This window comes from Aplidium turbinatum, chromosome 12 (assembly GCF_918807975.1).
Source record: "Aplidium turbinatum chromosome 12, kaAplTurb1.1, whole genome shotgun sequence".
NCBI classification, from domain to species: Eukaryota; Metazoa; Chordata; class Ascidiacea; order Aplousobranchia; family Polyclinidae; genus Aplidium; species Aplidium turbinatum.
In genome coordinates this window covers 10,716,144-10,743,759 of record NC_137483.1, presented here as the reverse complement: position 1 = coordinate 10,743,759, position 27,616 = coordinate 10,716,144, and the positions used below count along the sequence as shown (strand labels likewise).

The 27,616-nt window shown below is 38.1% G+C and overlaps 2 protein-coding genes across 2 annotated transcripts; both read left to right on the top strand.

Moving 5' to 3' along the window:
* Positions 1–500: 500 nt before the first annotated feature.
* On the top strand, positions 501–16,384 carry LOC145781248 (polypeptide N-acetylgalactosaminyltransferase 4-like). The gene is made up of 10 exons (XM_082593026.1): positions 501–931; positions 2,107–2,279; positions 2,535–2,654; positions 5,336–5,471; positions 6,758–6,995; positions 7,767–7,946; positions 9,378–9,509; positions 10,875–10,976; positions 12,599–12,748; positions 13,908–16,384. Exons 1-10 carry the CDS (start codon positions 516–518, stop codon positions 14,034–14,036), a joined length of 1,776 nt encoding a protein of 591 aa, XP_082449152.1. The 5' UTR covers positions 501–515; the 3' UTR covers positions 14,037–16,384.
* Positions 16,385–24,255: 7,871 nt separating this feature from the next.
* Positions 24,256–26,503, top strand: LOC145781394 (uncharacterized). Its single transcript, XM_082593187.1, has 2 exons — positions 24,256–24,557; positions 25,190–26,503. The coding sequence occupies exons 1-2, from the start codon at positions 24,292–24,294 to the stop codon at positions 25,533–25,535; spliced, it is 612 nt and encodes a 203-aa protein (XP_082449313.1). The 5' UTR covers positions 24,256–24,291; the 3' UTR covers positions 25,536–26,503.
* Positions 26,504–27,616: the final 1,113 nt, after the last annotated feature.

Sequence of the window (27,616 nt, the reverse complement as noted above, 5' to 3'; positions counted from 1 at the left end):
TTTCTTGTAGGCCATCAAAAACTTTATACATAGCATTATTTTCTAACTTCATATTTAGGCTATGAAAAGTGATAATAAGGAAATGGCTATATTTCCGGCGCCTTTCGCTATTATACTGTGCGATCAAAGAGCTTTGGTTCGTGGCAGTGTTGCCAGAAAAACAAATTTTCTCCCAAATATTTAGAAATTGTCTGCAAATTTGGAAAATGTCTGGAAAAATTTCCAGGTTAGATTGGCTCTCTGCACAGGACTTCAGAATTTCACAATTGACAAGTGTTTATCTTCAGCTTTTTTGGAGATTTCCGAAATCAGTATAGAATTGTTTATCTGGCAACACTCGTGGCGAAAGGCGTAAATACAGCCACTTCCTGATAATAATGGTGTGCGCCCAAACAATACCCGATGTAGGCCTAACAAAATCGCAATTTTCCCATGCATCGACAACGACATTTATCAACAGGTACGTGACAAATGTGCATCACTTCCTTTGCAGCTGCTAAGAAAAAGTGGCATAGATGTGGCGATTGTGGCATACTCGAAACACACGGCTGCGTATTTCCGTTCTTTTTATATTTGTTGTAGCAGTGGTTTGTCTTTACACGGTAGGCAAGTCTCTTCAAGTATCCAGTCGGAAGGAACCTGATGCTCTTCACTACGTAGTTCCACCGAGAGTTTTTAAATTTCCAGCAGCAGATAACGGTGGACTACTTCAGGAAAAGATCAAATCCTTTGACGACAGGCCAGCACTGATAAGGCCACCTTCAGAACTCGCCAATGGAATCGGACAATACGGAGAAGGAGTCATATTTGTAAACTTGACGGAAGCAGAAAAAAAGCGGCAGTCTAGCAGTTTGGAAGTTTATGGAATTAACCAATACTTAAGTAGTAAAATTTCTTTGCATCGCACTTTAAAAGATGCAAGGCACCCCCTGTAAGTATATTGAATATTTTTTTTAAAGTTCAACACCATTATTAACTGATTTGCATTGCTGCAATTATGATCATTACAAGAGATATCGTTATTAGCTTTCTGAAATGGACGATTTATTGCAGTCCTAAGTACCGGTAATCATTTTCAAAGTCACTCAAATATTAATGATCAATTATTATTGTCGAGTCATCGCTTTATACTATGCTCCTTGTGCGAACACGATTATTTGTTATTTTCGTGGTTGAATATTTTGTTCAGTAAGCTTAGTGCAAATACTTTGAAACATTTTGATTTTGCTTTACTTTTTACCAACGGTCAATAGTTGTTCAATATAATGGCACGCATAAAAGTTGATTCAAATGTTTTTGGAAGAAAAAAAATCTCCGTCTCCGTAATTTTTGTTTGTGTTCGCCGAGCACACAAGTTATGAAAGGACATAATTTAGCAACAATAACTAGGTCTAATTATGGCAGTAATAGTTCATTATTGTCTTGTTTTAGAATCGATAATCACATAACATCTTCGCTATTATTTTCACAATTTTCAGATGCAATTGTTCTCACGGAAAGAAATGCTTGCTAAGTGCTAATCCAAGACCTTTTTTTTTATCAATTTCTTCACTTTATGGAGTATTTGCATATTTTTATTCAAAGTATCTCTTTGTAAATACATTTATAAGTATTTCTTGTTTTGATGCCCTAAAGCCTAGATACGACTCACAATGAAGTCTAGTTAGCTTGCACTCCAAAGAAACTCATGAAAGTTACGACTCTTCGGCCTCTTCACCATGTGTGAAAATTCACGTAATAAATTTCCTTTCTATGAAGATTTTTGAAAAATTATCATGTGAAAAGATATTTTTACGACCATAGTCTATACGACGTTTGACCATAGCATACCAAATTGCCAAATTACGAATATGCGTGTTCGCAGACGAGCAAAATATATTGTCGCTTCTTCTTGCAGAACCTAAATTACTATAATAAGCAATAAACGCCAAGTCACTCGTAATCAATATTTAAAAAAGTTGCTAGACTAAGTTAAACATTTTATTGAATTTCATTGTCTAAAACTTTCTTGTAATTTTTAATTGGTTTAACACACTGACGAGTTTAGTAAACTTATCAATCTTGCGAGTTCAATGCGCCACTCTGACTGTTAGTTCTTGCTTTCAGGTGCCGAGAGCGTAAGCCGTTCGACTATTCAAAACTTCCAACCACATCTGTGATAGTTGTGTTCTACAATGAAGGATGGTTCACGCTTCTTCGCACTGTATACAGCATTCTCCACACAACACCCGATGTTCTGTTGAAAGAAGTCATTCTAGTTGATGACTACAGTGACATGCGTAAGTCACAGTTTTCATATTAAATCTTCTACCACCGAAACGTAGTGTTTGATTTTTAAACCAAACTTAGTTATTGCACTTAACCAACACCGTCAAGACAACAGGAGGTTTGGGCTCGACCCACTTAACAAATGTTGTGTTTATTACATTGCTTTATTACATGGCAACCCGGTAAGCTGGAATACAAAGATGAAAGTCTAATTTTTTGCTTTGAAACAACCTTCACAAACGTTAACGACCGAATCTCCGTTGCAGCTCATCTTAAGAAACCTCTGCAAAAGTACTTAGTCAATCTACCTAAAGTGCACTTGATTAGAGCTCCCAGGCGTGAAGGCCTCATGAGAGCAAGATTGCTGGGCCTCGCTCAAGCATCAGGTAAAACCTATCTAGCAAAATTGGTCTTTTTTACGTTGATTCAACGTCTTGCACAACGTCTGAAGACATCTGATTGACTAACGTCGATTAACAACGTCCGAAGACGTTAAATCAATGCAAAGAGGAGATTTGTTGCTTTTCGGGAAGCTGTCAGTTTAACTAATAGCGATAAACCAATTCAGCTGCTGAAGCATATGCGAACCTGCTTGCTTAATCTGCTTTCATCAGCATCAAACTTGATCCCGTTTGGCAGCTTAATCGTTAAATCAAAAATTCAATAACAACATGTTGCAACATGTCGAGGTCTTATGATGAAACCGCCTGCACGGTGCTGAAAGGACGCCAGTTCAACACTCACCGAGAGCAAATTAAATTTAATTTCAGCTTGTTTGTTGTCTTTTCGATGGTTGCGCTTGATATATATTTGTATGAGTTCAAGAAGAGTGTTTGATTAATATTTTTTTTGCAAAAATGTCACTTTTATATCTATCGCAAAATCGAGCTTGACGCGTGCCGGAAATCTATGAGATACAATGAGTTCATGTTGACAGATGAAACGTTGGAAGTGATTTGTTATGGAGCTCGTGTACCTTAGCATGCAGCCACCAACTTTTCATTTCCATTCGAAACTTTAATCAAAGTTAACTTTATTTCAAAATCGTGCACTTACTCTCTATTTCTTTATGATTTACGCAATGTAGAATACAAAGAATCTTAGACAATCGTTATTGATATTTCTTCCTGGAAGTGATTTTTACTCGACATAGGTCTAATGCCAATTAAGTTAATTATTAGTACCACAATCAGACGCCATTTGAAGTCAACTTAAAGATTTAGTTCAGGTTGTTTTAGCGTTTTAATAACGTCAGTAAACCAATACCGCAAATTTGCTTTGCATTTGTTTTATGTGGGAGGTGCCAAACAGCCCACAAGCACTGGCACCAGCGTGAGGTCAAACATAATTGTCTTGTGTACTCGTATGAATTATTCATGCTAGATTGTCCTATCAGTGTCTCCTGCTGTTTCTGATGTTGGTCTAATGCTTGGTGACACTCGTAGGCCTTCGTGAGCACATGAATCCTTTTTCTGAATAATTTATCAAGTTTAAAATGAAGTCGAAAAGCGAAAAAATGGCCAGGGTTTTGCGTCATCACGTAGAATCGTACGTAGTGGTATTTTGGGTAAAGTTGCGCAGAAAGAGTTCTTCAACATTGCTAATCAGTATGGTTAAACCTACATTTGTTTTAAAACGCAACGGCAGACGCCGGTCGCGTGTGCTGATTGACAGGGCTTCATGCGAATAGGATTCTTTATTTATTTAATTTTCCATCAGAGTTTTTCACATTTGTGTCAATTTGATTGGCACAGTCTACGAATCTGATAACAAACTTTCCGATTGCTACAAATCGGCTGCCGAGAAACAAAGTTTCCGATTATTAAAGTATTGTTGTCTGTAAATTATTCCACCCACCAGGTGCCGCTGAATGGTGAGTCCTTGAAATGCGTAGTGAAGCGCTCACCCCGAGAGTTGAACCAGAGCCGCGTGATTTTGCAGTTTCTTCATTCGTAAATCTTTTTTTTAACAAAAACGGACTGTTGAAAAACGAATATTATAGTTTGCAGTATATAATATTCATTATTATGATTAAATAGCAAAAATCTGCGTGGATCCTATATCCTATCATAGACAAAATCTTTCTTACATTCGAATAATGCTCGTCTTGGCAAGAATTTATATGCAACGTTTTTTTTTCTTTGTAGATTGACAGAAATGTTGCGGAGATAAAGTCGCAACATGCCAAATAGGCCCTGTGAATTTTGGCTTGTTAATGCTGTTTAAGTATTGTGTCATTACACCCCATGAAGTGTAAACGCGTCAAAATTTAGGACCGAAAATAGTTTTCAGGACACTAATGGTGTTAAATTGATTGTATCCTAACCTTCTGTAAATCGATAGTAACCAGAAAGGCGCCATGCCAGAGAATGGATTGTAACGGCTCCAATTTCACGATACATTCTAGTACAAAAACATCAAGCCAACAAAAACGAAGATGTATGTATTAGTTCTGGGATAAAATTGCTTTCGGCCTTAAAATGAAGTCAACGATATTTTTGTTGCCCCAACGTACCGAGTTGCCAAGGTCCGCGCATATTGATTGTCTTGCAGTTTAAAAAATGCAGATTTTTGTTGCTGAATTCGCAACTGTATTCCTTTCACGCTTGTTCTAAAAGTTACCAGCACTGTAATGATGATGGCTATCCCTCTTCTTCGGAGACGATGGTCTTCGCAATAAAACGCTTATGGTAATACGCTTGATTCAAAAAATTAACACTCGGTATTAAAACATCTTTCTTACCGGTACTGTTGTTGGTCTTACGCATCATTGGATTTCTTTTGATACAGATACTGTAGCAATTAGCTTACTTGAAAACTTGTCGAAGATTGACTCAAGCTTCCTCGAAAGTGTGACATTGCATAAAATATATTGAAAGTATTGAATAAACAACCTTAACCACTTTCAATAAGTGAGTGTGACGTAACAACAACGCAGTTTCAAACAAGATTGAGTCAATTTTAGACTAAATTGACTGCTTTTTGCCTATTTTTTCAAGTCCTTTCTTGATTTCAGTCTTCCATGGATTGGATTGCAGTAACTGTAATCATCAAACTACCTTTACAGGCGAAGTGGTCGCATTTGTTGATTGTCATTGTGAGACAACAACTGGATGGTTGGAACCATTGTTGGAGTCGATTGTGGAAGACAATACCACTGTCGCTATCCCAGTTACGGATGACATTGACTCAAATACCTTCAAGTGCGTGTTTTTATAATTCGCTATGAACCCTTTTTGCTTCTAATTATTATTGTACTTTCTGGTAAAGTATTTCATGCATTAGTGTACACGTAGGTACAGTTTTTCCTAAATTTGAGAAAGTGAAGGGGGTTCTAAACAAAAAATGATCATTGAAATTATTTTTGTTTTGACCGAAAATTGTTCCGTCTTGGTTTCGCATTGCATGAAATTTCGTGGCTCACTCGAAAGTGCACTAGAAAACTAGGTATTTTTTAGTCTAAGCAATTTTGAACCATGGCTACCGGGAGATGCGACCTGATTTGTCACATTTTGACCAGCGCTGCTGCTACAGTCTGATTGAAATTTTCTAAGATTTTGTTTACTTTTTGCTGACTCGTAATAATATAAAAGATTTTTGTAATATAAAAGCGTTTAAATAAAATTATTAGAAAATTGTATTTAAACAATTCCTAAAACTTGATTAAATCTAGTAGAGTGTGCAAAATGTGACAAGGCCGTATCTCCAGGTAGGATACCAGAGAATGTTAGCCGGTAGTTTTTACGAGAATCAAAGATGAAAATGTGCTTTTGACAGATTCCTATCAAGTAAATAATAATGATGAAGGTTTTGTTTCTTGCTGTTTAGATTAATCTTGTTATAGGCCTTCTTTTCTACCAACGATAGTTTATTCCGGTTTCTATACTTTGTACGGGTATGACCCAGTAGGGATATCTAAAGAAGGGGATACGAAGACTCTCAGCAATGACCGTATTCTCACGATACTACCAGGGCGGTAGTTTGTAGCGCGTTAAACATGCTGTTTTTTAAATTGCAGAAACTTTTGTAGTGCAGCTGGTACAGTCAGCTACAGAAGACAGTTAGCAAATGTTACGTAGAACATATTTAAAGAATACTTGTTTGGAAAGACAGTTGAAAAGTTACCAGTAAGCTGTTTTTCTTAACAAAGCCTTTGCAGTAGGCTAGATGTAAAGCAAATATACGGGTAGTAACCTGAGCAGTGAGCATGCCGTGAATATCCAGGCTTGGTGCTAATAGCGCAATGCACATTATAATAACAAGATTTATTAAATTACTATCGGTGCCAATTGTCATTTTACCACAAACAGAGATTATTTAAGGTAAACAGAAGATCTTCTATTGTCAGACGTAATAAAAGCCTTCGTATCCTCTTTTTGATATCCTGGTATGACCGAACACTAGGAGGGGGGGGTGATGGTGCGTTTGTTCCTTTACTAAGCACACGCAAAGCACAAGAAACATCTTCTTAAAGACACACGAATTTCAGATACTACTACGGAGCGTATGAACCAAGCATTGGAGGCTTCACATGGCAGCTCTACTTCCGCTGGAGGTTTATGTCCGAATCCCAGCGAGCGAAGAGGAAGAACCTCGCGGAGCCTATTAAGACTCCAACCATCTCTGGAGGACTCTTTGCCATCAACAAAGACTTTTTTGACCACATCGGAAACTATGATGCTGGGATGGACGTGTGGGGAGGAGAAAATGTTGAATTGTCCTTCAGGGTATTTTTACTTTGAAAAATTGTATTGATTCGTATGGGTTTGTCACATCTGAATTTGTTTCACGACGTGATTCCATAAACTGCACAACCACCAAACGCATACTATATTACTTATAGTATGAAAATTTATTTATTGTTGTTTTTTTAGCGACTGCACTTCTTTTCGACTCCGTATCCTATTTCTGATATGACCTTACTTGGCCATGAGATGATTACTCTAACTAACTTATTCTTACTGGTTTATACAAAGAATACTGTCACTGCTCTGTTTTAAAGTTTGTGTGAAAACCCATTTAGAAATGAACTAAAGTCAGCAACGTAGAGAGACTCTAGCCTAACCACTGCACTGATCTTACAAGTTTATGTAATCTAGCAAGTCATAAATAACATTTCTGGAAATGACTCGGAAAAGTCTTTAACAGCAAGACTATGTAATAAAGACCTTTTTTCATCCAATGATGTCATGTGTTGAACTTATAGAAATATTAAACCATGTGCAATTGTGCATAGACTTATTTTCGCTCAGAATACATTGTGATCGAATGTTAAAAGCTGTTGCTTTTCTTAATGCATTGTGTTCCTGTGTAGTTATTAATACATGTTTTTCACAACCCGTATTGTATAATTTAGCTCTGCTTGCTTTTAACCATGTTACATCATGGCATACGCGGGCATCTTGATGAATAAGGTTGTCTTTTCAATACACGGTTCGCATTGCTTACCACGTTCAGTTTGGTCATGCTTTCTGTAATCCTTGTATCTTTTTCTTTAGGCCTGGATGTGCGGTGGCAGAATGCTCATCCATCCCTGCTCTCATATTGGTCACGTATCACGTGACCACAATACATACTCACGCAATTCGATATGGAAGAACGTGAAAAGAGTTGCCGAAGTGTGGCTCGATGATTACAAACGCTTTTTTTACAATCGTCTACCGCCTTCGGAAAAAGATGTAAGTGTGTGTTTGCTTTTAAGATGGCTATGGAAGCAATTAAATGAAAGTGCAGCTTTTCCAAATAATTGAATTGATGTAACAGCACGTTGGAAGACATTATGAAGTGTTTCCGAATTTCAAACTTGTTTTGTTTCTTCACGCTCGTATTCCATGAGTTTTGGTTTTTCAGTCTGCAGATTCAAGGCTTATACACGAGTGATAATCTGGGCTGTGTAGTTGGGCGAGAAATATATGACTCCGACTCCTCGGTTTATAACTGGCCGACTTCAGTGTTGCCAGATTTTTTAGGGTTGCCAGTTTTTTTATATTTTTGTTTTTAATATTTTTAAAATGTAGGCTAATTAGTAATTACCCTTAAGTTGTGATCGCAATTGAAACAGAGACTTTCACAAAAACTGGCAAGAACAAACACTTTTTTCTAGTAGCCTAATGTTTTAGAGCGCAATACAAAGAAGAAAAACAATATTTTGAAAAAAGATTGTTAGCAAAAATTTTACTGTTTATCGATTTGTGTGAAGTCGGAGTCGACCTTTTTTGACGACTCCGACTGTGGACATGCTAAAATACCTCCGACTCCACAGCTGCTCTGGTGACAATCTCAGCAAATACAACGTTTCTTTTACGTCGCTAACAATGCAAATCTGACGACTTTGAATTTGCCCAAAACAATTTCCAATGTGACAATAAGCCCGTATAGTTTTTTTGTTTTAAACAAAACTTGTCAAAAAATTTCATGCGAGTGATACATTTCAGTAAATGTTAATTTACTGGCAAGATTGGTTTTGTTCTTAGCTCGCGAAAGTTGACAATTTTGCATCGTTTCAACATCGTCTACTCTACGCACTAGTGGCTTCTTAGTTTAATGTTTTGTTTTTTTGCAATAGGTTGAGTTTTGCGTTTAGCAGCAGGATCGTTGTTTATTTTACAAATGCAGATACAAACGACCTGTTTTAGGCTGATGCTGCGGGTTTGCTGTGTTAGTAGCGGTTCGTCACTAGCTTTTGGAAACACAGATCCCCAGTCATTTGCTGTGACGAATGGTGTTTTTTGTTTCTTTCCATTGATTTAACGTGTACTGTATACACGGTATGTATATTGCAATGTATAGACTTTGAAAGTACAGACTGAAAAAGCAAAACGAATGGAATTCGAGCGTGAAGAAACAAAACTAGTTTGAAATTTAAAAAGACTTCGTTATGCACGTCTACAGACGTTAAATTAATTCAAAACAGACTAATTTTGCTAGCTGTGCTGTAGAAAAACAATCTACAACGTTGGATTACGTTGAGTGCTGGTAACGGCAAAATGAACGCTTTAACACGGGAACTAAATGCACTTTTTTTGTAAATACGCCATTAATTTGGTCATGCACCAAAAGTGAATGCAATCTTTAACAAAAATCGACTGTTGCAAATCTGTTTTCTTTAGACTGAATATGGAGACGTTTCGGAAAGGAAAGCACTCCGCGATCGGTTGAAGTGCCACGACTTCAAATGGTACTTGGATAACGTTCACCCTGAGCATTACATTCCCGAAGACAGGCCAAACCGCTTCGGAAATGTGAGTTTTTTTTATCTATTTATTGTTATTTGCTGCCTGGGAGTTGTTACTGGATGTTATTTTCGCAACGAAAAAATACTCATAAGACTATCTCAGAGTCGACTTGCATCCTGGGATTGTGTAGAGCGCTGCGATTTCTTTTCAAGGAAAGTTATTTTAGCCTATTTGGCGATGATTTCACGTCGCTAAACATGGAATGTATGCAAAATAAGTCGCCTGGTAAATCTGCGTTGTCCTGTTTTTGCACTAACTATACCAAGATAGTTATATATTAACTTGGATTTCAGCCGTTTCTACTTCTCGTACAGATAATTTCATTTTTAGCAGAGAATTTCATCTTCCATACCGATACTGCCAGCACCAGACTATGCCTAAAATGTTAGTGCTTTTACTTTCATGTTGTTGTGCTTCTCCTATTTTAACCAATTCGTACATATTTACGTTATTGGAACGCCCAATACGTCACAAAGCGTCATGCAATGCGTGAAATGTTTTGTTTGAAATGATTTTGAAACTTTGTTGGTTTCACGAAAGGATGCGGAAAAAGCTAAGGCAACATCACTCAGTTGAAAATTGTTATCAGTTATTATTGTCATGTTATATTATTGTCATCACTCAGTTATTGAATCACTCAGTTGATTGGCGTGAAAATATAATTTACCGATGGCAATCTTTATCACAACAAATCAAGTATTCTCCTGTGGTATTCTATTACCATGGTCACTTTGGAATTGCCTGTGAGCAGAACATCGCGTTAACTATGTTGCTTAATGCTTTAGTTTATGTAGAATATGTGTCTAAACTGAAGTCTCAGCGTATGCTGCAGTATGCTTGCTTTTAAAACGTATTGTCCCAGTATGATGGTATATTCTACTCTACTTCCCACAATGCAAAGAAAACGCTACATGTTCACTCGACCGTATCATTGAAAGTACTTTGTAACTAATAAGCAGATAAAACCAAGCAACTATGGCGGCACGGAAATCGCGAACGTCTTCTGCTAAAAAACATGAAGAGTTGAAATCATGCACAATTTCTAGTTTATTTCTTTATAATATGTTGGATGCCATGTCGTTGAACATTTGCTTGTATATGCTTATGATTAAAAAAAGTTACCTTTAACAAAAATTTGTAACTTAAGTTTTCAAAAGAATGTACAGCACGGTATTCAAAAGTAGCCATCTTGCTAACCATTGCTAGCTAGGTTATTGCTGTATTTAGAGCGGATTACATGGCCCATATGTGCCTTGATAAGGAACCTTGGCCCACCAATTTCTTGATAGTAATGAGTGACTTTACCATCAGCATGGCCGGCGACTCTTGTGTGACAATTGTGATTTAACCAAAAATCTTGACCATTTTTAGATTAAAAGCAAAGCAAGGAATAACGCATGTCTGGACTATTCACACAACCCGACAGCCGGTGGACGCATTGGTGTTTATTCTTGTCATGGCTTTGACAATCAAGTGAGTCTCTTTTAAGCCTCCCATTCATGTATGTTTAATTTCCATTGTCCTCTGTTGCGGTAGAATCCTATTTCTGTTTGCTCAATAGATCATTTAGACTTGTTCTTTTTTTTGCGTCAAAAGCCACGGTTGTTTTCGCAATTGTGCCTACCGTGACGTCTACGTTTGTGAGTTTAACGTCAGTCAGAAAATCGGTTCTTTCTTACGTAGATTAAACGTCTGCAAACGCTTGAATTCATGTAAAAGCGGACTGATTGCTTCTCTGTGTCGTTGCTAGTCATCTAACCTGAAGCCTTTCCAGAAAAATACGTGTCCACAATGAAAGTAAAATACGTTTCATTCGTTTATTTGTTCATAAAAGCGTCATGGTCATATGTATGTTCAGCTCATCAATTACTTATGCCAAGCAATTTAACCTGAGAATTATGATTGTTAGTTAGGTACGGGTTTTGTTTCATTTGTCGAACTTTGAATTTATCTCAAAAAGGTTTAAACCTGTAACTGGATGACTGCCCAAAGACTAAATTACTTTGGAAGATATATAATAGGCAAAATGATTGAAACGCCTTGTCAATCTAACCAAAAAATTAAAAGCCCAAAATGTAGCTAATTGACTTTTCGGACTAGGAAAGCTTCTTTGAGAGCTTAATCCTGGCAGTTTCGCGTACTTGTCGAGGCTTTGAACCGAGATTGACAGAGTAAAGTTTCCGATATTATTGAAGTGTTGTTGCCGAGGAATTATTCCATCCATTAGATGCCGCTGAATGGAGAGCAGTCCTTAACGTGCGTTGCTCAAGCGCACACCCCGAGAGTCGAACCAGCGCCGCTTGCTCTTGAAGCTTTTTGGTTTACGAAGTCACGCGCTAACCAACTGAGCTATCGGGGCGGACTTCTAAAGACACTACGACTTTTTGAAGGGATATTTAAAATTAGCAATCCTTTGACGTACAGGTAGCCTAGGTTATGGCATATCCTACCAAAACAGTTCGTATTGATTGTTTGTAAAGTTGGTTTTTGTTTTATGCATGTGTGCTTGTAGTGAAATGCTTTCATGGAGCTATCGTTTGGTATCAGTTTCCCACCATAAAAGATTATTGAAAATGGTTGAAATAAGGATTAATAAACTTTACACGAAAGTGTAAGCACGATTTATGAAATAGATTGAGTTTTGCTTTTAGCAGCACGATCGTTGTTTATTTCACAAGTGCAGATACAAACGACCAGCTTCAGCATGATGCTGCAGGTTTGTTGTAGTAGTAGCAGTTTGTCACTAGTGTTCGAAACACAGATCTCTACTCATGTGCAATGACGTCATTGTACATAACTTCACTCGTCATTGCACATGACTAGCGAACTGTGTTCTGAACGGTAGTGACAAACCGCTACTATACCACAGCGAACCAGCAGCATCAGGCTAAAACAGATCGTTTGTATCACTGGCTCAGCTAGATCACAGACAACAGAGTGACGGATATAGCGCCACTGCCCACTATGACCGACAAAGAAGGTCACAGGAAATGTAATTAAACGAAAAAATAGTAAATGTTTTTTTTTTTAATTTGGCGACTACTTTCAGTAATAATGTGCCTATCGCTTACAACAAGTGTATTTTCCAATCCTAGATTTTCGAGCTGAATTCTAGAGGCGAACTGCGCATGCGTGAAGATGATTGCTTGGCCACTGTAGAGTCAAACCTTCACGTGACTACACAGCCTTGTGTCCCGGTCACGTCGAAAGTGCCTCCTCGTCATATGTGGAAAATAATTGCTGAGGTCAGCGAATCGTTTGGTCATACATTTTATTTGACCCTTGTGACCTTTTGTTCCTGGGTGCTGTAGCATAGTTTTGCATCTACTGCAATTACAACTATGTCAGCTTTTCTACTATGAATTGATTTAGCATTTGCGTATGGGAAGACACACGATCTGAATTGTTTGCTTTAATGCGAGTTGTAAACGCAAGTTTTACCATCATCAACGGGTCATCCCACTGCTGGTAGATGGCCTCGATGTATATTTCCACACCATTCTATCTTTCGCTGTTCTCATTCAAGTGGTACTATGTTTTTCTTCATCGTCTCGCTATCTGTTTAGTCTCCCTCTAGTTCTTTGTGCATCCCTTTGTGTCCATTCTATGGTTATTTTGGCTCATCTGTTTGTCCGTCATTGTTGCTACATGTCCTGCCTAATACCACTTTACATTTTTTCAATTTCAAAAACATTTTTGATATTTGGTATTTTTCTGAGGTTTTTAGTTCTAATTTTATCGTTCTGTTTACATTCAGTATGCTGCTAATTTTCTTTTTTATTGTGACTAACTTTGTTTCTGCTCCATTCCATATGTTAATGTTGGCAATATTACTTTGTTCATGATTTTTCGTTTCAAAGTAATTGGAATGTTTTTGTTTTTTTTAAATACTATTCCGACTAAATGTTCTTCAACTTATGTTATCCTTTGATTTATCTCAGTTCAATGTCGTTTCTTGGTGTTATCATTTTCTTTTGATATTGGCATATATCAGCCTTCTAGCTTTTTTCATCTGTCAAAAAACTCTGTCTAATAAGTATTTCCCCATATTATTTTGTCTTTCGTTCATTCTCATCCCACCTCGCTTCCTTCCTGGTTCAGTTTCTTAACAGTCGCTGCATTTATAACGTGATTAATTTACAAGAAAAAAAATTGGAAGGTGCCAAGAAACTAATCAGGCTTAAAACCAAAGGATTGTGAATATTCATCCTGAAATCGAAAAAAGTTTGATGTGGCTCCATATTGACAGTCGCGCATGCTTCTGCCACCAACACAGGCACAATTACTGAACGTGAAGTTTTTTCAACTCACAGATATCATCGGCTGTCGAATTTCAATCTCCTCCGATTCGGTGTGTCGTGCTTGCTTCGAAAGTAACAAAAAATAACGTTCTCGACTTTTCAGACCGGGCAAATTCAAAATGTTGGATCCACGACTTGCATGGAGGGCAAGAAGACCCCCATGGGTTTCTATGACGTCACCATGGAAGTTTGTGACTCCAAAAAGCGCTACCAAGCTTGGGGATTTACTTGATCTAAACTTTCTTTATGTTCAAGCAAGTTCAGCTTTACCTCAAGTGAAGAATTTTTATTAGCTCTGACTTTCGGTCTTAGGGTTCGTAGTCGTCTAGATGTAGGTCATTTTAAGAGGTAGTGAAAAATACATGGAACTGTATTTCCTGGGTTTCTAGGCGTTTATCACAGTGCAAAGCTGATTCAAGGAGTCGCAAATATATTACAGGAACTTTTTTTCGAGGTACGGTAAAATGTTGTATTTACACCACACTCCAGTTGAATACCCGCTAAAAATAGTATGCCCCTTTTTTATGTAAATGGTAGGTCTACCCTGTAGTGCAAGAGAAGATCATTTTCTGAAGCGAACAATGTCTTACTCTTTTTGTGCCTTTTTTGAACTGCAATAAAAGGTGTATCCAATCAATATTTGATAGAGTTGAAGCAACGATCGTAAAACGTGTTGATTTGCATTCTTAAGCATTACTTTGATTTTCAGCGGATTGTTTTTCAAATATTGGTAGCCCAGATACCAAAGCAACCGTATTTTACATTAATTCAACGTCTGCAGACGTTAAATTAATGTAAAAACGATTGATTTGCTGTCTGGGATGTTGGGCACATGTGGTTGTACCACAGTTGAGATTAGTTTAAATTATTTTATATTTTTTGTTGTTGTTTGTATTCAAACGTGAAGTGATGTTTGTTTACAGTTCGTTTCTTGTACCATCTACCACAAATGCTAAGGTTCCATTCTTCATCCAATTTCTTATCGAAAGCTTTCATAACGTTGATAATAGTGCAAACAAGTATTTCCACCAAAACACTTATCACAGCGCCAAAGCTTCATCTGAAGAAATATTAAAATGCTGTATGGACCATTTCTATTCAAGATAAGTGTTATTATTTCACAGGCAGCAAATTCTGTCATTATTACATGGATTCAACGTCTGCAGACGTTGAATCCATGTAAAATGACAGATTTTGCTGCATGAGATCTGACCTTCTCGAAGCTTTTGCACAACAAAGTTTATCAATATTTTTTTCATGCTTTTATCACCTGATTGAGATCTAAACCTTGTTGAAATAATATAGAGAATTATGTTTGTTTTCAATTGCAAAAGCTTTGCAATGTTTGCTGAGCTAGTTAAATGTGCAGACGTGCAGTGATTGAACAGTACTTTTTAAAGATAACTAAACTGCTGCGGATGAATATGTTTTGTTATATTAATGCAGTCACCAGGCCTGATTGAAATTTTCACTTCGTTCAGAAAGAATCTTTCTGAAATGAAGTGAGTGCGCAATTTAAAACACTGTAGTTTACTGTGTTACACATTTTCAATTTTTCTTATCGCAGATTGAAGTGTTTTGAAGTGAAAAAAAGTGATATTTTTCCACAATTTTTCATTAAGGTTGTTGCAGTGTTTGTGTACGGATCAAGGAAATGATTTTTAACTCCACGTTCCACGGTCTGCCGCCCTGTATGTGATTAGTTGTTTTGAAAAATGAACTGTCAACGTATTTCAATGTTACGTTTACGTGGAGGCAAACCAATTTTTAAACGTAAAAGACTTTTGTAAAAATGACTGCACAAAACAGATCTATATTTTTGCATTGGAATTTCTTTTTGAAAACCGAGTAAGCGCCTTTTTAGGTCGGAACGTCCTACTGCTGTCCCAGATAGCAAAATCCATTTATAGGCGTTGAATGACTGCAATAAAGAAAGGACCTTTTTTACTACCTGGAGTATTTATTCAAGTTTTGTGCTGTGAGCAAAGATTTGTATATCATTCCTGTCGTCTTGAAGTGCGCAACAAAAGTGTTTTCTTGATGCCTAGCTAGCAAAATAAGTCTTTTTTACATTGACTTAACGTGTGTAGACGTTAAATCACTGTAAAAAGGACTGATTTTGCTAGCTTGGATATTCACTGCAGAGTTGTGAGCCTGGCTCGAGTTTGGGATCATTTCAATACATTTTGGTCCATGGCGGAGCCCCTTAAATAGAGCGACTTTCCTTTGCCAGTTAATTTCATTGAGAAAGTTGAATTTTTGGCTTGAACGTAGTCCAGGGGTAAACAAGGTTTGCTTTCAACTCTGCATTGTGATCCCAGACAGCAAAATTCGTCATCTTGATTTTGATTCAACGTGTGCAGAAAAAGGATGGCTTTTGTTTGCTGAGTGCGTCTTGTCTCACATCATCTTGATGAAAACTAATTTATCTCGCACTTTCTACAGGATAATTTTTGTCAAACTTTGTGCTTTCCGACTGTGAATATGTAATATTACCTGATATTGATTCGGTATGCGATCTTCGCATCTTAAAACCGCTTTGGTACGCCATATCATTTGCATACAATAAAGTATGAATGTCGCTTAGCTTGATCTGTTTTGATCAGAGTTTAGACGTTAAGTTAGGGTTGGGGTGTCTGGTGTCTCATCAATAAATCCAAGCTTTAACTCAAAATATGGTAATGGTAACTTGAAAATCTTACTATACTGTAAAGTCTGTTAAGAGCCTCGTTGCACAACTTGTGACGTCATAGCATAACTCAGATCGCACACCAAAGCACCATCTACCAATCTACCTGATGCTTTCGATATATTTGGAGATGTTTTCAATTTGAAATTTTTGGAGGGAATATGTCACCAAGACTTTAATGAAACTGGTCGTATTGAAGATCAATACCTAAGATCTTCTGAAAGATAATTTAAGAAAATACTTTCCAGTAATTTTACTCTTTGGAAAACAAACCCCTGAAAGAAATTCTACCACGGGCAGAGCCATTTCAGAAAGCAACGCACAAGGCCTTACAAGACTCGATACAGTAGATATTATTAAAACAGCATAGAAATATAAACAATTTGTTAAAAGTTTTTTTTAAGACACGTAGATAATACTGGCAGTCAGTTTATTGCGTCCCACTTAATCGTAGGCGTATATGCAACCCGTAGGCCGCCGCAGCTGACGGAGTGTTAAGTGCACATAATTTGTAAGCGCTCTTGAAGCATCTGACAGAAACTAAATTAAGAGAACATTTAGCCGTCGTCAATGCAGCCCAGCGGTCTAGAGTTAGGAAGGCAGCAACCTCAACGAATCCAACCAAATCAAATTTGTTCTTCCAAATTAACGACACCACTATCTTAAAACTTTACAAACTTGCGAAATTGAACTCATTCATAGCTTACATTCTAGCCCGCGCAACAACGCTGAGACTACGAGAGCAATCAAGATTCAGACGAATGCTCTCAATCGGTGTCGAACTGGTGCTCTTTGGAGTTTCATGGTTGGAACTCTCACTACTCGCTTAATAGATGAATAGGCCTATTCATTGAAGATATTGTTGTTTGTTTGTTTGTTTATCTTTATCCTGCATTGCGGAAAGCGGACTTGAGCGCTATGCATCGGTGTACGCCTTCCGACGTACACCTGACCCACGCTGCAGCCGACGGCAATGTCAGTTTCCGGTTGTCTACTCTACTTATGACTTAAATTTGGTACTACCCATTACTCGAAATCGATCACTGGGTAGAGGCAATTATCGTAAAGTTTCTTGCCCAGAGAAACAACAGCAAGTGCGGGTGGCTGGAGTCGAACATGCAGGCTCTCGACTGCGAGCCTGCATGTTCGACTCTCGACTGCGAGACTATTGCTTGAAGCTCTTCTGATACTGATGGGTAGATTGAACTTGGACGGTCTGTTTATGGTTGAAATGTAGCCTATAACTTTCGAAAGCAACCTCGCTTATCTAATAAATTTAAAGTCATTTTAGTCGATCAGGTTTGTTTGTGTTGTTGGAGGTGGAAAAACAGCACCGTAGCTGATTTCAAAGCAACATATCATCAACACTAGCGTACGCAGGAGGGGAGGGGGGGGGCATTGGACCATGCCCCTATGTTTTGGATTGCACTGTCAAAGCAATTAACAATGTTGTTTTATAGACTAAGCCAATACGAAATACATGGCCCAATCCACCTACCCCACCCCAGGTATGCCAATGTAGCATAGTGTTCTGAAAGCCTATTAAAGTGAGAAAGAAATGGATAAAGTCTAAACTAAGACCATACTGGGATATCATGAAGACGTATGGAATATCAATGGCCAGTGGCGTAGCCAAGTGGGTGTTTGGGGGTTACAACCCCCCTTTTGGCACGCGTGTCACGTCACGATATTGAGAATGATGCTTTCAGTCTCTATAAGCTTACAAATGATGCTTTCAGTCTAAAAACAAATTGCCTAATTTTAAACAAAACTGCATTAAAAGAGCGAGTTTTGCCAATATCAAATATTCAAACATCTCAGCCAGGAATTAGCAACAAGAAAACATAGAGACTTAGCTTTATATTCGAAAAATGCCGAAGAAAACATGATCTTATCCTTTTGCTATGCCACCTGACAGCACCATTTTACAGGAATATTCATACCCACATTTTTGTTGAAAATGCTCTCAAAATGCACCAAATTTAAAGTAATTTTTCAAAATTTTCTGGGAGAGGCCCCCAGACCCCTGTCGCTGGGTGTCGTCTTAAGCGGAAAAACCTAGAACATCACACAACTAAGGCGAAAGAGAAAATTGAATTGTCTGTCTTTGTGATGAGTTACCAAGGGGGGGGGGGGGGACTTATATACCAGTCCCAGGTATACAAGTCACCCCCACCCCCCTTGGTAACTTATGACAAAGACAGAACTCAATTGACATGGCTCTTTCGCCTTAGTTGTGTGATGTTCTAGGCGTTACCGTCTTAGGCGAAAACGCCGTCGAGTTTCGCTCGCCGGTCGTCAAAACCCCTCCCTTTCAAAATTCCTGGCTACGCTACTGTCAATGCCCCCCCCCCCCTTGAAAAATTCCTGCGTACGCCACTGATCATCAATGTCATTGTCATTCACTGCTGACATTGAAATAAATATTTAATTATTGCAGAATTTGTCTCAAATATCACGCACTGTTTCAATCGCCTTATAACAACTGCAAACTGTTGAAAAAGCTGTTTTGGTGTAGCCTAACTTATTTGCAGTAGCTTATAATCTATTTCCATATTGTAATGCAAGAAGTGCTCATGTTCACCTGCTCCACAATCGGGATGCCTGAAACCTACATCTACTGAGTTTTACCAGTTCTTTGAGGCATCGCCCCTGCTGAGCTTCTCCGCAGAGCTGCCACACTCTCCCTGGCTCGCCGGTCACTGGAGCGACACCACGCGCTCCACAGCTACATCACTAGACCGGCAATAAAGAAACGCCTCAAATCGAGAAGCCCCTTTGTTGTTCAATCATAATCTTTGCTGGAGCACAACACCAGTGCCTCATCCTGGATCACCAATACCTGGTAAAAGGAGTGAACACACAACACCTCCAGACTCCACACCTTTGTCCCCGACGCTGGACCCATGCCACCAGGAAAGGAGCTCAGCCGACCTGCCTGGGTACACGGTTGAATCGCCTTCGCACGGGTGTTGGGCGCTTCGCATTCTTGATGCACAAATGGGGCTTATCAACATCTGCGGCATGCAACTGTGGTACACAGTAGCGCACCCAGAAAAAATTTAGGGGAGGGCTAATTCAGAAATGTGGGCCGAGTGATTTGCGACAATAGGCCAATACCCATCCCTTTGATTAATATTTAAAGGCACTCACGGCCCACAACCCACTGGTTTCCGATAGATCAGGATTCGTTCTCTCAATCAGATCACAAGTTGGCCTAGTGAACCCTATGCTACTAGCACCATCAGCATCCTCATTCCTACATCTACTCTCGCAATCTTCTGCAGATCTCGACTTTTTCGTCAAGTATGGCTAAATAGAATTAGCTTTCCATTTGCCAACACAAATAAGTGCGAAGACAGTTTGAAACAAAACACTAATTTTGTAAACAGTAAATTTGATGTGGACGTTTTTCCTACTTACAAAACATTCAAAATTAGTTCGTATTTTCAATTAAAGTCCCAGACGCCTTCGTCTCTCTGCTCAAATGTCGTATACAGTTATAGGCTACACCACGAGAGTACGGGAGCATCTGAACTTTAGGGAGTTAACCCTAGCTGTAGCGATACGGGGTTTAATGAGGACGCCCCACTCTAGTAGTGAAATATTTCTCAAAAGGAAATATACTTTTTGTTTTTGTTCTTTGGGAATTTTTTAAACCTACACTGGTCATGTTTTTACCTTCCTGCCCTTCACAATAACCATTTCGTCTCAGGTGGTTAGACATTTTCGTGCAATGCTAGATATATATAATTTAATGTAAATGCAATAGCCTATAAATGTTAGGCTACTGCAATTAGCTACTTTGAAATGTAAAAACGCCCAAAACTGCCTTATATTTATGAGCGAAAGTAATTTTTTGTTTGGTTTAGCATTACTTTATGTTATAATTTAAAAATTTCAATTTTGAAGCTATTTTTGGGAAAATAGAATGAAAACCGACTTTCTGACGTCTTTTCATCTTAAACAATTTATTTCAATAAATTGGTTGGGTAAAAATTTAATTTCTACACGCACAATACACATGATTATTATCTTGTGAAATATTTTGGCTCTGTGATTTTCATAGCTCCCGTTATTAGCGATTAATTAGCCCGGGACTAAGATAGCCCGTGGCGTGCTAACCGAGTACGAAAACAGCTCGTATTAAGATAGGGTTGAAGCATGGCGATCTGTATAAAGGTCGCCATGGGTTGAAGAAAGGTGCCATCAAAGACCATACCATGGAGTGTTCGTTTTGCATAGATCAAAAATTCTCTGCTGACTCATTTAAAATTTTACGCAAAGGCAAATCCCAATTTGACACCAAAATTCAGGAAGCACTGTTAACGCTACAACCCAAATTTAAACAAACAATTATTTGCTGGAGGCGCGTCCATTCTCTTTAACATTTACTGGATATATTACGTTCTCTGTGGTGCACATTTTTTTGTAGTTATTTATGTTGTTGCCTTTTCCTAAAGTAAATTTACCTTCAAGAAGTTGAAGTTTATTGCATTTTTTAATTAACTTATTTTCATATTCCTGATGAGGGCTTAAAGTTAAGCCGTAAACGTTCGATTGTTAAAACTATTTGTAAATGTGTAAAATATATTGTTATAATGCTCAGCCCACAGACCAATAGAGTACGCGGACGAGAAAGCTTTTTCTATCGTAAGCGAGAAGTGACATTAGTAGTCTCGTTCCATCGCTCGTCTTTGTCTAGCGCGCAATCGCAAGAAAAGCAAGTCTTTTGCAAGGTTCTTTACGCAGCGTAAGCTATGTTTTTGCTTTGGAAATTGGAATGAATATTGATTGGTTTTTGTCATTAGTTGACCTGTTTGATTTAGACAGGCTTAAGGCTTGGAAAGTGAGTTTTAAATAAGTCTTCAAAAGGCCTTTGTTTTAAATCGCTAAACAAGTAGGATAGGCTACGGTATTTTGCAACGTAAAAGTTTAGATAACCTTGTGAAATAAAGACAGGCAAGACACAACAATACAGCAGGGTTGAGCATTATTGCAATATATTTTACATATTTACAAATAGTTTTAACAATCAAACTGTAAAATATATTGTTATAATATAGTGATAATGCTCAACCCTGTTGTATTGTTGTGTCTTGCCTGTCTTTGGTAGGCTACAAGAACGCAAACTCTCTCCCGAAACTGTATTGTGCCATAACGTGAACAAAAGACATTCAATTCAGTTGGTTTTGTTATAGAAGCATGGCAGCTAGCATGGTCTTCGGATAGGTTTTCTGTGTCTTAATTTTTTACCTGGAGTAGCCTGGTCAGGCAGTATTTATTGTATAAAGAGTTTCAGTTATTTTTAAGGTTGACTTGTTTCAGGGGGTGCAGCAGGTGCATTCTGGTGAATTTTTTGGCTAATACGATGGTAATGTGATTTGAAGTAGCCCTCCTGTCTACTGAACGGAAAGTTTGACTGTGGGCCTGGCCTATAGCTAGGGTAGGCATGCCCGAGTTATATGCCATGAAAAATGTCACATGTTGAAGTAAAGAATTACTTTGAAACATTTTTTTTAAATATGCAGAGATTCTTATTAACCACTGCGCGTCGGCGTTTTCGCTAACCTACGCAGCGGCGTTTTTTTTGGGGGGAAAATCTTTGCCGGCTTTTGGGCTGTACCAAGGTCTTGTAAACCGATATAAAACTACTTCAAATGGCAGATATTGTTCTTCAAACAGTAAATCAGCCTCTTTTACATAGATTCAACGTATTCAGGCCTTCAATCAACGTAAAATGACTTGTTTAAAACCAGTTGTGAACAAACAAGCTTTCTTCAATTTTGAGACTCCTCAAAAGCATGTGAACTCATGTGAAACGATTTCCGCTGATTAATCTAGCCGTCGTGGAGTAATCAGCATTTTTTACATGGATTCAACGTGTCCAGGCCTTGAATCAATGTGAAAAGGCTCATTGAATGTGAATAGCCAGTTTGAACAGACTTTTCTCGAAACTGCTTGTAAGCAGACCTGCTTTTCGCTGAGAAAACAGAATCATAACGATGATTTATTGAAGCCAAACTATTTCTGATATAGATAACAGAAGCTTCAGGGAATTCACCAAATCATACAAGCTGTATACGACCAATAACGCTGTTCCAACGTTAAGCAACAAAAAGTTGCGTCGTGCTTACCGTACTGAAAACGCGCCTCGTCGATCAGCGCTTGCGGGGGCAAAGTGGTTGATATAAGCATTGAAATGAAAGAGAAATAAATTGCCAGCGATCATGCTACGATACACATAGAAGCATACAAACTGGTATGGTAACCTAGTGGCAAGGGCGGACTGGAACTTCAAATTGGCCCTGCACTAAAAAGAAAAACCGAGTTAAATAATTTTATCGGCCAACATTGCGAAAGCAACTGCCCACAATTGTGATTAAGCGGCACATTTTGGCCAATAAGCACCCATTTCAGCATTTTACTAATTGGATGTCATTTTACTCACTGGTGGCATCCAGTTTAGATTAGGTGCTCCGACACAACTGATAGGATTAAGTTTTTCCATGTGACTTTCAGGGTCTGAAAGACACATATGAACAATTTTACATATAATAATTAGTAGTAGGCCTATGTACATTTTATTTCTTTCAGGCTAATACTTTACTGCAAGTAAAATTTCATATTCTACTTTGAAAACAATACCTTCCTTCTGAGACTATGGGGTTTAAATGTTATGTGCCTGGTTGCAAGGCTGGTTACTTCTCTACTATGAAAGTTGATACCACTAAAACAACATTATTTGGATTTACCAAAGATGCAGCATTACGAGAAAGTTGGGTTAAAGCTATTCCTCGTAAGGATTGGATTGTGTCAGATACACATAAAATGTGTGCAAAACATTTCACGAAGAGGATTTTATACCGGTTTCTTCAGATATTCGCAAGAATAGACGTCTTGCCAGAGACACGCAAGAGTTAAAGCGCTTACGCATAAAGTCCACTGCTGTTTCAAAAGTATTTCCAGAATTGCCAGGATACCTTTCGAAACCATCTTCTTCAGCCCGTGCTACTTTTGTTAGTACTGCGCCAGCAAGGCGATATGTGGAAAATGAAAGAATCCGGCAGCAAAATCAGCGCTTGCTTCAGCAAGACGTTTTTGATAACTTTGCATCACTTACAGCCAAACTGAAAGATGCGCATCTTCATCTACCTTCTGGATTTGTAACTGTTTTTAAAGAAACCACAGTTGTCTTTCATTATGTAAAATATGCTGAGGATTTTGCAAGTGCCCCCAGCTGCTTGGATCTGTTATAGTGACTGAGAGCTTGAAAGTTGCTGCGTTTGTTTCTTTGGCTGTAGTGCCACCACATTTGTATAGGCATTTGCTGCAGTCTCAATCATTGAAAACCACCTCTAAATTGGCGAATATTCTAGCTTTCTGCAAATCTATTATGGATAAACAAGGTTCTAAAAATACCAGCAATCGTATAAATTTTGTCAGCATTGCTGTATCTGCATTACAAAACTATCTATCAGCGGAGACACTGCCTGACTGCGGAGATAATGGCCATTCAGATGCATCACTAATTCTGTTTATATGTGAACAGCTTAACCTGCTTCTAATGGCAAAACAAGGACGCCGTTACTCCAGCAACTTAATAACTGTGTCTTACATGTGGCAGCTGACGAGCACTTCTTTGTACAAGATATTAAAGAATTTTTTTATTTTGCCTTCTATAAGACGACTTCAACAGCTTTCTGTTTCAAACACTGTGAATGGTGGACAAATTGATGTGCAGTACATAAAGCAACGCACTGCTTCCCTACGGAACGAAGAGCGAATTGTCACTTTGATGATAGATGAGGTTTATACAGTGCAAAGAATAGAGTACAGTAATGGAGCCTTTGTTGGACTTACTGAAGATGGGACTTCTGCAAAGACGGTTCTCACATTGATGGTGCAGTCAAAATGTGGAAAATATAAGGATGTCATCTGCTTGATACCTGTCAACAAATTGGACACTAAGTTGCAGCGCTTCTGGTTCAACAAGATAATGGTGGCACTGCATGACATTTTGGTCGTGATAGCTGTATCTGTTGACAATCATGTTTGTAATAGGTATGTAAATTAATTAGGCCTACTGTATATATAATAGTTAATAATATAATAGGTACATTAACTTTGTTGGTTGAACTACAATGCATGTGAATTAAGCAGACTAGACCAGTGGACAACATTAAAATATTATCAAATATCCTCTATGGTATGAACTTTTGAACGGGTAATTCCATCTTTGATTTAGATTTTTTTTTAATTTGACATTAAATATGTGCCATAATTGTTTGATTTTTTGAACAAGGAAAAAAATTAAGATTTCTATTGTATGGTTTTTGCGGATGCTAAATTGTTGCGGCAGTTTTATTTTTTCTACAACTTCCTCAATTGTTATGTACCGTATAGTAGCCTATAGTACCAATATAACCGTAATAGTTGTGCTTTGCTGCTATTTTACAGTATATTATTTGTTTGAACAATCTGTCATGGGTTGTATTAGACTGTCACAATTTACTAGTGCTGTTGATAAAGTACCGTTACTAAATGGAAAATGGTAGGAGGGTGCACATTTTAAAGATACATGTAATGTAACATCTAACCATCAGTGGTTGGATGCATCCGTCGTCGCATGGTGTATACCTTGACTGGTAAGAAACAGTGGTTGTGGAGCACTAATTGCAATTCATTTGTTTTAGGAAGATGTTCATGGACTTGTGTGGAGGCAAACTTTCACACAGTATTGTCCACCCAACAAAGCCGGACGAACGCCTCTTTCTACTTTTTGATTTTACCCACAATTTCAAAAACATATTCAACAATTTTGTCAACAAAAATCGCATGCATATTCCTACTGCTGGTCATGAGAACATTCTTGGAGAAATCTGCACACCACTGTTTGATCACGTGAAAAGATTGTATTCTATAGAAGAGCACAAAACATTAAAGATTGCTCACACACTGAAAAAAGCATCTTTAAATCCAAGCAATCTTGCAAAGATGCGCCTGCCACACTGTCAAGTAACCGTAAAATTCGCAAATTGACAGGAAAAGGTTCTGTTGGAAAAGAATCTTTGTAATGCCTTTTGTTGTTTTCTGTTTTATTTTTGTATGTTGGAAGAATTTTTGGCTGTAGCGCCTGTTTTGAAAGTTATAAGCTTTCGATTTCTTGCAGTAAGTTGTCTACTGCTGGTCTACTTATGCTGTTTATTGACAAGAGGTTCATCCTCTGATGTTTCTACATACTTTACTTTTGTCGCGTCTTACCCCTACCTGGTATTTTTTGAACATTTTTTTGTCTAAATATTCCCCGATAAACTTCAAACAAAGTCAGAAGATATCAGCTTCTTGCATGAACCGTTTTTACGTGGTAAAACATTTATCGCAAAAGGAGGGCCAGTATGCGCGCCGGGTGGGTAGCCTATGTATTAACCTCCGATGAACCTTTTATGTTTTACGAATTTACAACGTCCAGGCTGCTATTATTATGCGTTTAATATACTTTTGTGTTGCTTTGTGAAGCACCATAGAGCTACCATAAATGCTGTGTTTTCCACTGTGTAGATCTGGTTGCAATACTGCATGACATCATTGACTTAGGATCTATGCTGTGATATCCATTTGTTTAGTCACGGTTATTGTCCTACTACTATGCTTAGTACTGGCATGATTTACCTATACCAGTATCAAGTTATTGATGCCTTTTGTTTTTGGTGTATAAAACGTCTTAGTTTTTGTTTACCATACTGTCACTTGTCAGGTTTGGTAGTTTATCAAGCATGAATCTTGCTTTGTTGGGTTTAATGTTGTTAAGAAACTGATCTTTTTAAGATCTTCTTACGTTGATTTAACGTTTAGTGACATTGGATTGATGGGAAATATGACGATTAGCTGTTAGGTTTGTATAGCGTACACTTCTGAAACATAGATCAAGCTTTACTGCAAGCTATACTGTACATGGATTTCATTGTACATATTAAATTTTACGTTGAAATTACGAAAATAAACGTTTAATTAACGTTGATATAAGGCTAATTTGTATTCACCTGGTGACCATTATGCTCAAAACCAGGTGTAGAAGAAAGAATTGTTTTGGTTTTACTCAAATACTATTTTGACTAAGTAGGACTACTAATGACAGGGCAAAGAAAGCTTTCGCGTCCGCATACTCTATTGGTCTGTGGCTCAGCCCTTGTTGTATTGTTGTGTCTTATTCATATTTAACCTGTAAGCAAAAGGTATAACTTATTAAATGGAAAACATACAAAAACTTCATTTTTTGTGGCGGGTTTGGGGGGGGGGCTTGATCCCCCTTAGCCCCATGCTGGGTGCGCTACTGGTGGTACAGAGGAACAGACAGCAGACCACATCCTTTGCCACCGCCCGACGTTTACTCCACCAAGGGCAGTTCGTCTGCCAACGCTGGAGGACTCTACAATCAAGTGGCTGCTCGAAGAATGCCGGAACATTTGACTCCAATGAAACGTAGCCTACCGTAGTACAAAAACCAACCTCTCATACGAAAGAAGAAAAACAATGCAAGAAATGCATAAATTCAATTTGTAGCATTCTACGTAGTGGTAGGCCGAAATATTTCTAACCTGCCAAGTCCAAGTCCCAACCTAGCTTTACTGAGGCATACAAGAAGCAAACAGCCCACAGCGAAAAAAGATGTGTAGGCTAGTGTTGCCAGATCCCAGCAAGTGGATGTCACTTCAAAAAATTCCCTGTCATACACCTACTTCTGCAGCCGTTATCTCAGGAGTGTTTTTGAAAAAAAAAGAAAAAAAAACGGTCTTAATGATTTGGTTTAGTCGAAATGATTTTTTTTTTCTTCAGCTGGTGTTTCCTGCTTTTGTTTACGACCACTGTTGCTGAGCCAGAACTGTCTAATTCTCTCAATCATATTGTTTTCTCCATCGTCTCAAAACTTTTCCCACATTGGAGACAGAATTCTACATCCGTCTGCAACATTGTGCAGGTCAAATCAGTTGCAGAAAGTAGAAGTGGCAGGATAAATTTAAACTAACTATTTTCATCAAAAATATTGTGCTATCGCCTATCAAGGCAGAACAACATTTTCAAAAGAATACTAGAATAGGCTGCTGTAGGCCGACCCAACGAAA

Coding starts and splice junctions, on each gene's coding strand:
- LOC145781248 (XM_082593026.1), top strand. CDS start 516: ATGTGGCGATTGTGGCATACTCGAAACACACGGCTGCGTATTTCCGTT. Junction 5,472..6,757: donor ATTGACTCAAATACCTTCAA/GTGCGTGTTTTT, acceptor CACGAATTTCAG/ATACTACTACGGAGCGTATG. Junction 12,749..13,907: donor TGTGGAAAATAATTGCTGAG/GTCAGCGAATCG, acceptor TCGACTTTTCAG/ACCGGGCAAATTCAAAATGT.
- LOC145781394 (XM_082593187.1), top strand. CDS start 24,292: ATGATAGATGAGGTTTATACAGTGCAAAGAATAGAGTACAGTAATGGA. Junction 24,558..25,189: donor GACAATCATGTTTGTAATAG/GTATGTAAATTA, acceptor CATTTGTTTTAG/GAAGATGTTCATGGACTTGT.